The sequence below is a fragment of the Salvelinus sp. IW2-2015 genome, linkage group LG1, assembly GCF_002910315.2.
Source record: "Salvelinus sp. IW2-2015 linkage group LG1, ASM291031v2, whole genome shotgun sequence".
Classification (NCBI taxonomy): Eukaryota; Metazoa; Chordata; class Actinopteri; order Salmoniformes; family Salmonidae; genus Salvelinus; species Salvelinus sp. IW2-2015.
In genome coordinates, this window is record NC_036838.1 from 6029544 (window position 1) to 6040084 (window position 10541).

The 10541-nt window shown below is 41.9% G+C and overlaps 1 protein-coding gene across 1 annotated transcript in view; it reads right to left on the minus strand.

The window, feature by feature from the left end:
* Nucleotides 1–7311, minus strand: part of LOC111952030 (envoplakin-like) — a 14850-nt gene extending 7539 nt beyond the window's left edge. Inside the window, exons 1-11 of the mRNA XM_070448497.1 lie at nt 7089–7311; nt 3941–4040; nt 3667–3821; nt 3216–3339; nt 2767–2898; nt 2606–2647; nt 2115–2276; nt 1816–1923; nt 1521–1616; nt 1160–1273; nt 378–524 (exon numbers count right to left, since the gene is read on the minus strand). Coding sequence (XP_070304598.1) covers nt 378–524; nt 1160–1273; nt 1521–1616; nt 1816–1923; nt 2115–2276; nt 2606–2647; nt 2767–2898; nt 3216–3339; nt 3667–3821; nt 3941–4040; nt 7089–7141 — 1233 coding nt within the window. The 5' untranslated portion in view covers nt 7142–7311. The remainder of the gene's footprint in view (nt 1–377; nt 525–1159; nt 1274–1520; nt 1617–1815; nt 1924–2114; nt 2277–2605; nt 2648–2766; nt 2899–3215; nt 3340–3666; nt 3822–3940; nt 4041–7088) is intronic.
* Between the last annotated feature and the right edge of the window lie 3230 nt (nt 7312–10541).

Consider the following 10541-nt stretch of genomic DNA (forward strand, 5'->3'; position numbering starts at 1 on the left):
AACACAAAGAGAGAACTTTCCTCAGAATGGATCACATGTAAATATTCCTTTTCATCTTACAAACACAATGCCCAATACTGAGGTATCTAGGAACTTTAATTTACTTTCGTGAGTTCCCTAGTTACAGTAATGTTTGGTTTTGTGATGTTTACATGAGCCTACGTTACGTTGCATGCCTTGACACACCTCAGTGCAGTGGTAGTGCATTCTATTCTATTCTAGTAGTCACGCCATTGCTTAGTAGCTTTATCAAAGATTCTACAGAGGTTTCGAACCCGCTTCATACCGTAACCTTGACTTCATACCGTAACCTGTGGTGGAGGCTCCGGGACAGGGTCAAAGTTAAAAGGTGAGAGGTCAAGAGCAGCTGGTCATACCTTCTCAGTCTTCCAGTCACAGAGAGAGTCCACGGTGGTGGACCTGGTGGGCGGGTAGCGGCGCAGCTTGAGAGGGGCGATGGTGGTGCTCCTCTTCCTCAGGTCAGCCAGGAGCTGCTCGTTGCGTTGCACCGTGCTCTCCTCCGCCTGAGAGAGAGAGATGGAGAAAGAAAGAGAGAGAGAGAGAGGAGGAGAGAGAGTGGTAAGGTGAAATTGGGACCACCTGCATTGCATTCCAGCATAACCATTTTTCTTCACATTATTTAAATAATGTAGTATGGTAATGTCATGATAACGTTTGATAATGTGTGAAAGAAATGTAATGTCTTTAGAAGTGAAGTGTTAACACACACACAACCATTTATTTCTCTATTGTGGTGCAGGGAGTTAAAGCCCGTAAATTGACACTGTAGAAAAAAGAATGGTCTTGAAAATGTTTTTTTCATATATTTATTTGACATTGATAATAAATGTGCAGAGGTAGAAGCACGAGTTGTATTTATTTGTATCAATGTGAAATGCAATGTAGCATCTTTATGATTCATGGGTGTGTTGAAAGTTTACTGCGTAAGTGTACACCGAAGATTCAATGAGATTGGAACTGCATCCAGATGTACAATAGATATCAGTGTTCACATCCTGGCATTACCTATATTTGTGTTTGTTTGTTTGTGTTTTTTTTTGTGTGTGTGTGTGTGCGCGTGCGTGTGTCAGAGAGGTTGGAAATAAGCAGAAGACAAATTTCCATCTAGTATGGACTAATAAAGGATATCTTCTCTTACCTCCAGTTGCAGAGTCATCGCTGAGCCACTCCTCCCAGTTGAGCCTTCCACTTTCTTCAGGCTAGAGTTGAGTTCACTCAGAGACTCCGATAGTGTCTCCACATCTAGTTGGTACTGAACAGGGAACAGACAACACATCAGAACATGGTATCTTTTTCACATACAGTATCTTTGACCTATCCAGGTTACTGATCATGCTGCAGTTTGAATGTCTATGCTAATGTGCTTAGGGACATTTCTGGTTCAAAACCAAACAGAAGATACCCTTTCCGTTCTGGCAATAAAGACGGAAGTCTGAATATTATTCTAAACTGATGTAGATACTATGAAGCCTTGTTCATGTATTCTGAGTGACATTTACCTTCTTGAAATCCTCTATGTAATCCAGATGGGTCTCTTGGCAGATGCACAGGTTGAGGAACTTCTGCCACTCATTCCGCAAAGAATCTCTCTGAGCCTGAAACAAGTATAAAGATGAAGCCATCACGTAAAGGGAAAATCTCGATATCTTTCAGGAACATTGTAAACTTGGTGGACCTAAATGTAGAAGTCTAATCTACGGAAGAGGGATCGATTCTTGACTGAAGACAATGTGAAATGGTAATAGTCTACAAGGGGAGGTGTACTTAAAGTTGAAATTGGTTATTGGCATGTACCTGTATTGGGGTGCTGGCCGGGTGCTTCAGCTCAATGAGTCGATCTCCGTCATCCTGGAGTTTGTTTACTTCGCTCTCATGGGACAGCAGGCTGTTGTTCTTGAAGTTCTGATTGAGATCAAAAAAGAAATATGATGTCACTGAACATGACTCCTTCAGTAATGGAAAACTAAATGTACATCCACGCCAGAAACCTATGAAGCACCTCCTCAAGCAGCATTTTCATACTTTATTGTTATATTATTAAGTCTTATTGACATTGAGTGACACTCTATTTGACCCCTGAGATGGACTCTCACCTCATACTGTCTACGGACGTCCGGAGGGTCCAACATGTGGTCGCTCCAGTCCTGTTTCAGGATTTTTGTCTGTTCGTCTCCTAGATAGGCCAGCTCCTTGTTACAGCCCTGCATATAGTCATACAGACTGCTTAGGTAGTGGTGCCGCCATTTTGAATTGTCCTGTGGGAATAGAACAATATTATATAACAAGTGTAAAGAGTCACACCAAAAAGAGAACATATGTTACAATTACTTTTTGGTTGAAAGTGAAATCCCACCGATCCCATCAGAGGAGGCTGGTGGGAGGAACTATAGGAGGATGGGCTCATTGTAATTGGCTGGAATGGAATAAATGGAACAGTATCAAACACATCAAACATTTGGAAACCCCGTGTTGGACTCTGTTCCATTTATTCCATTCCAGCCATTACAATGAGCCCGTCCTCCTATACCTCCTCCCACCAGCCTCCTCTGGATCTCATCGTACCCATATGATAACTATGACTTACCAAAAGGTTGTTGTATTGTTTCTTGATGGCAGCATACTCCTCCTGAAACACAAATGAATTGTTGTCATGGTCACTAGCTACAAGACGTTTTCAAACACATCCATTAAATCCATGAACCCTGTAATTCATCGTCACGGAGATGAGAGAGTTGAGGGGGTTACCTTGGTGCTGGTGGAGCTGCTGCTGAGCTGAGAGCTGTAGGCCTCGATCTCCTTGTGCAGTATGTTGTGGGCAGCGATCTGCTTCTTCAGGTCAGCCATGGTGGGCCCATACTCTTCTGTGTTCACCTCCCTCTGAGAGACAGACGCACAGAACGGTATGGTCAGTCATGGACACAATTAGACTCAGAAGAAAACTAAAAGAGGCTTTGTGGTAGCATGGGGTATCTTAAATGAACATAAACTGTAGGATAACGATGAACTGAACGTTGTGTACTGTTGTGTTAGCTAAGTCAGTCAATATATAGTACAACTGAAGTCAATTTCAGCTTGGATTGGTCAACAGAACAGTGTGTCAAGGGGATGAGCATCATGCTTTTATAAGGATGTTTACAATATGGAGGCTTGGTCTTAAGTTAGTTGCCAAAGATGAAGAGGACACTTGATTTTACCTGTTTCTGATTGAGCACTGAAGCCCAGTCGATTCTGGGCTTCAGCTCCACATCGTTGACAGGCTCATAGATTTCCCGGTAGAAGGCACAGTCTTTCAGCCAGCGGTCATGGAGGTGACTGACACTGGAATGAACAAAAGGTTGAGGGAGGGAGGGGAAAAGACGTTTAGTATGTTTAGCATGAGCATGATAACAAAGAGAACTGGCAAGAGCAACACGTTTTAGTAAATAAATCCAGATGGACCTTACTGCATCCCCCAATGATCAAATGTCTTAAAGGGAAAAAATGGATTTCTGCAGAGACTAATCTTTTTGAAGCAGCTGAAGATCCCAAATGATATCAGCGTTCATAAGAGATATCCCATTTCCCATCTCATTTCAATGAAATTGTAGAATAAACGTTGAATTGACATTTGTGCCCAATGGGATGGGCCTAGAAGAGGTCACTCACTCGCTCTCTATCTCGCTGCTTTGGGGGTGTTTGCACTTCTTGGCCTTGTCCACATCCAGGAAGAGGTCATTCAGCAGGCCCTCAGCCTCAGACAGGTTGCTTGCCACCACTTTCTGGTGCTGGAGGGGCCGGTTTTTCTTCTCATTCTCTGCATCCTACATGGCAATGGGGATGAAGACAGTAGGTGAGTCAACAGAATGGTTAGTGGCCAGAATTGAAGTCCATGGACACACTATTATTTAGAGAGAAAGAAAGAGAGAGACCGTCATCTCACCACAGCCAGTAGCTCTTCGGCACGGAGGACATTTTTCTCCACCTGGTCGGAATTCTTTTGCATCCGTGCAATCACCAAGGCCAAGTCGTTGGCTGTGGACCTGTTTAGAGGGCAAAGGTTAAAGGTTAAAGATCTGATTTAGAAAAATAGCAAAGAAGATACAAAATGCAAAGAGGAAAGAGGCAGAGAGAAGAATGTGGACATGGAATCTCTGTCTGAATCGAGCAGTTCAGTTGTTGTCCTTGACTTAAGTGACCAATGAAGGTCAAGGTCCTAAACATTTAAGATGGATGCAGAGGCCATTATCCTTGTGGAAGCTATCCAATTACAAAACCTAACACGCAAAATCATTAGATATAAAACCACAGGCTAAGAATAGATAGTGACACAGAGTAGATGTGTGTGAAGCTGTCCTCCGTGAACTCCCTTTGTCCAAAATCAACACTTTGTCCAAGACTAACAAAAGTCCAAATGTATTACTAGGACCAGGAGTTCTTATGTGACTTGACCAGGAAGAACTCTGGGCCATAGTTAGAACCTATAACTAGGGCACTGGGTTCTTGATGTTCAGGAAAAACTCCTGGCCCTACATAAGACAACACTCTTGAACTGAAACCACGAATGAGTCCCAAAAGGCACCCTATTCCCTTCATAGTGCAATACTTTTGACCATGTCTCCGGTCAAAAGTAGTGCACTATGTAGGGAATAGTGTGCCATTTGGGACCGAACCCAATGGCCTCTCTAGAGGTGACGACCTGGGATCAACAGGAGGGTGAATCACTTCCACTGCCCCACCTGAGAATTCCCAAAACGCTGAACATTCCATCATTCCACAACAACTATTTGGTTGTCTCCCTGTCACTCCCTCTGTGTGACTGTGACTACCTGTATTGCTCTCCCTCTCTGCCAACCTAGTGGGTACTCTCCCAGGGCAGTGTTCAAGGTACCTAGTGGGTACTCTCCCAGGGCAGTGTTCAAGGTACCTAGTGGGTACTCTCCCAGGGCAGTGTTCAAGGTAGAGCATTGATCTCCAGAGAGGGTTAGAAGTGTGTTGAATAATTCTCCACAGATTTGAATCCAGGCTATTCAGATTGCCTAATAAACTGTCAAATACTGTATGTAACTGTCATCTTACAACTGTTCATCTGAGTTGGGATCAATTCGTTTCACCAATTCAGGTGATATTCAGTGCATGTGTAGAAAATAGACCACTATTTTGACTGTGTAGTTGAATTTGCTGAACTGACTACATTCGACGACTCCAACATTTCTGCCCATGTTCCTTTCTGCCCATGTTCCCATTTTGAAATGAAAGTGCTGTTATCAACAGTAAAACATGTATTATGATGTAATGAGATTACATATGCTTGTACCAGCAGCATAAGATGACCCATTCAGTAGATCTGTGTTCTCACATCAACCTGCCCCTAAGGACCATAGCAGCACTGAAGTGATGTCACTCACCTCCCCTTTAAATACCAGCACTACAGGACTCACTAACCTCCCCTTTAAACACCACTATCCCTCCAATGACAACTTCTACAGGTGATGGATTGGGTAAACTATTTATTTTTTATTTCACCTTTATTTAACCAGGTAGGCTAGTTGAGAACAAGTTCTCATTTGCAACTGCGACCTGGCCAAGATAAAGCAAAGCAGTTTGACACACACAACAACACAGAGTTACACATGGAATAAACAAACATACAATCAATAATACAGTAGAAAAATTGCTTGATACTTAAGTGCCTTATACACATTAAATGCAGGCCCTGGCCTAGATTTTACACGAATGTCCTCCTCCATAACTAAGATAGACCTACTATACTAAAGTATCTTCACCGCGATTAAATGCTTCATCAACAGTTGTACTGTGGAACCCTTCACAGTGCTGATACAGATGTTTCAGTTGTGTTTAACAGAAAGACAAGCGGTCTATCAATCAGACAAGGACTTTCCCTTTAAATATCCCATTTGCACCACCGTGGCAAGACGGTGAGCCAACACCCATAGGCTGTGGAGAAACCAGCTGAACAGCACAGACAGAGGTCTTATCTGCCCTGATCAGCAGGGCCATCAGACACACCAGTGGCACTCCTCTCACTCTCTCTCTCTCTGAATGGTCATCCCCTCTATCTTTCATCTCGGTCCAGGTGTCGTGCATGGATACTATAAGACAATCATCCTGTTGCTATAGCATCACAATGATCAACTAACACACCTTCCATGTGTTCACGCTTCATTCTCATTCCTATCTTTCTCGTGGGAGTCTTTTCACCCGTGTTACACCCATTGACTTACAGGTGACATCTCCATTAACATCAGTCTCCATTGACTCAACATGAACACCACCCGTCCTGGTGCTAAGCGGTCTGTGCTGAGGGTGAGACAAAACAAAAGGTCAGGGTTGATTTTCAACCTTAGGGAAGCGCAAGTGATTCATATTTTTCTAATCGGGTGACATTTGATTCATCGCTAATGTAGGCCTACAGGCTACGCTTTTGATGACGCATTGACATAGGAGTCATACTTGATTGATGGATGAACATTGATAAAAAATATGTGTCCCTATCTACCTTATCTAAGTACTGTATGTCCTACTCTTTCGTGGTAATGTAGAAATCTTGACGCCATCTTATATCCCTCCACGGGGAATGTTATAATGACGTGAATAGTCACCAAATCAATGTGAATCTAATGAGTCGTACCATTTGATAACGCCATCAAATTTTAGAATCTGTTTTACGTGACCTGAAAACACACACACACATACACAAACAGGTGATTGAGCAAATCTGACCTAAGGCCACATAAAACCCCCGCAAAACCTACAATAACATCAAGACAACCAAAGAGACAAACAAAACTTCTCTTCATATCTTTACATGGAACAAAGTTGGTCTTCTTGACTACAACACCATGCCAAAACACACAGTAAACCATCTATCTTCCAATCTCCATTATCCAGGAGTTAGGAATGAAATAAACAAAGGAGATTCCAGAGGATTCTATGAGAAAGAGGACAACACAGCAAACACAGGAGATATGAAACAAATCCAAGTTTAGGAAGAAGGAGAGGAAAGGAGGAAGGAGGTGGAGTGGAGGGGGTTGCATGACCGAGTTTGCTATCTTTCCTTAAAGACTCACTTGCTGATCTTGCCGGACACCTTCAAGCTATTACTGTCCTTCTTCTTGAACATCCTGGATCTTTTAGTGAGTGGAAGTTCCACTCCACGGACAGAACTCAAGTCTCTCTGGTCCCCTCACACTCTCTGTTCCTCTCTCGCTGTCACAGATAAGACACACACTCCCTGTGCGTATTTTACTGTGTGTCCCCGTTGGTGTCAGCACTGTGATTAAGCTGACTGAAAGAGTACCTGTGCCCCTCCCTGTTTACAATCTATTTAGTTCCACAGGACCGGGCCAACCTGTTCTTACACACTCCTTCTCCTCACTTCTGCCCTCCTTTACTCACCTCTAGTTCATCCCTCCCCATTCCTTAGTTCACTGCCACTCATTGAGGTTTTCTAAAGTCACTGTCGCTATTTTGCTAGGGAGTCTGGAGAAACATTTGTTTTTATAAGGATCCGTGTAGAATAACATATGGGCTTGTGGGTAATTAGATACTAATAAGTAGTGGAGGTAATGTAAACCTTAAACAAGGCAAGATGAAGTACAATCCTATCTTAGTGGATGCCTGTGTACTCTATTCCTATAGTGTGTGTGTGTGTGTATGTGTGTGTGTGCGCAGATGGGCCATAAACAAATAGAAATGTTGACATTGTAAAACAGGGTTCCCCAACTGGCGGCCCGCCGGTGGTTTAATTTGGCCCCCAAGTTTTTCAAACTTTAATTGTTGGAAATAAAGGACTAAAAACACCAGTAAGTCAGCTCCAAGTGATTTTAATTGTGGAAATTTGTTTCCAAGTATTCCCACGCATAATAGAGACACACGCGATCATCTACAAATGTAAGAAAGGTTTGAAATTATTATACTTTAGTCAACTATTATATCTGTTTGGGCTTTTTGTGGTCAATTTGCAGTTTATAAATTATTTGTAATTATGTTCCGGTCACCCGATCATCCGCTCAAGAAAATAATTGCCCTGCGGCAGATAGATGGTTTCCTGTGTGATGATCCCTGTTGTAACACAATCCATTTCCAAGTATTACATTGATTTTAAAAAAGCAACAAAAATCTTTCTGAATTAAAGTTCAGAATGATTTAAAAAAAAGCAACAAATATCTTTCTGAATCAAAGTTCAGAATGTTAGAATGTATCCAACAGAGAAATTATATTTTACACATACCATAAGAAAATTGGGTCTGTTATATACATTGCTGGTACATATTCCTTACAGTGGGCTTCAACCAAGCTTTCACAAATGTGACCAGATTTCTCTATGGGGGCTTATGTCAAATGTAAGTGATTTTCTTTCATTTTTTACATTTTATACAAACTCAGCTTCAAAATGTATTTCATACACTCGTCTTCAAGAAGCCATTTCTGGAAACTAACGTCGAACGACCCCTTGGAGATGGCCTGTCACAAATCCACAATAAAGTTAGACATTATCCTCAATTACCTAGCTCTGGACAGGAGACTGCTGTGCACCTTTATAAAACCAGATATCAAAGTTATTAATGCTCTAATCAATAGGTTGACCAGAAATCAACAAGGAACAGGATAGAGGCCTAGAATGACTGTTATTGGGAGTGATCTAAGACAAGGGACATCTCAACTAGTAGGCCCACTGCAAAATGTTTAATCATACAAATACTCCATACATTGATAGTGTCCTTGTTTGCCAAACGGAAGACTTGTACATTCATTCAAGATTAGGGTTTCTGCTAAGCTTATCAACAATGGAAGATGGACAGGAATGTGGCTTGGAGACTTCAATTGCAAGAGAGTAAGATTGAGAGCACACATTTGTTATATGCTCGGTCCCATTTTTATTGTGACAAATGGTGATGGAAATGGTGTTTTTCAAATAAATGATAATTGCAGAATCATTTTGAAGGTCCGCGTGGCACCTGAAGTAATTCTAAATGCTAGGTGGGAGGGCATACAGGCTGATGTCAATTTATTAATGCACAATTTGCCTCAATGGAAAATGGAAGACTTCACCCACTTCATTCTACATTCTACCTTGTGGATAAAACCCATTTGAAATGTGAAACAGTAGAGAGCGGTGTAACAATGGTTCTAAATTGTTAACTTTCCTTGACTTTAATTTATGACAACTGGTTTCAGAGGACCGGATGGGTGAAAGCATTCCAAGTACATAGGGACATGCCAAGTCCTTTCACTAGATCAGTGTTCTTAAAGGAAAGAGGAAAGGGAAACCAAATGTACAGCTATTTTTATTGACACAAGACAGTTCAATGGAAACGTACCGTAGCAGGCAATTGTCAATCTATTTTCTATGCAAAGTCAATAAACGTCATCAAAAAATAAATAAATAATTGCTGAAGTTAATGGTAACATAGCTACTGACCCTTAACTTGTTCCCAACCTTAACCAAACCCTTAATCCTGACCCTAATCTTATCCTAATTTTAATCCATTCTGAAATTAAATAATCAGTTCGCACGCCAGCCACATCCCCTTCATTTTTCCTTTACTCATGTCATACTGCGAAAGGACATTCACATTTTTTCTTTGTTGATAGATTATTTCCCCCATTCCTTTTGATGGCCGTTTGATTTTGGTTTACTATTTATTTTATTTGATCTGCCTAGTTTGCCTTAATTTAATTACCAGTTGTTTACTGAACTTTTGATTTATTGAATGTTTGATTTGCCTTAGACGATATCTAAATTGTTTAAAATGTTATACTGAAAAAAATATATAAACGCAACAATTTCAACACTTTTATTGAGTTACAGTTCATACAAGGAAATCAGTCAATTGAAATCAATTCATGACTGGGCAGGGCCGCTGCTATGGGAGGGCATAGGTCTACATCGCAGTTGCTAGCTGTGCCACTAGAGATCCTGGTTTGAGTCCAGGCTCGGTCGCGGCCCATGGGGCGGCGCACAATTGCCCAGCGTCGTCCGGGTTAGGGAAGGGTTTGGTTGTCAGGATTATCCTTGTCCCATCGCGCTCTAGCGACTCCTGTGGCATGGCGGACCGGGCGCATGCACGCTGACACTGTCGCCAGGTGTACGATGTTTCCTCCGACAAATTGGTGTAGCTGGCTTCCGGGTTAAGCGGGCATTGTATTAAGAAGCAGTGCGGTTTGGTTGGGTCGTGTTTCGGAGGACCCATCGCCTCTCCCGAGTCCATACGGGAGTTGCAGCGATGAGACAAGACTAACTACCAATTGGATACCATGAAATTGGGGAGAAAAAGGGGTAAAAATAAAAATAAAAATGGGACCAACACTTTACATGTTGCGTTTATATTTTTGCTCAGTATCGACTTATGTACAACCAAATAAAATTACTTTACTCAAAACAGCCATTGGGGCCATTAAAGGGATTATTTGTTTTACTTGATGTCACATGTTCAGTCTGGTTTAACCAGGCTATTATTTGCCCATTGATTGATAATTACCATTACTGTTTTTGTTTTGGAAATGCCCATTAGCCTTCC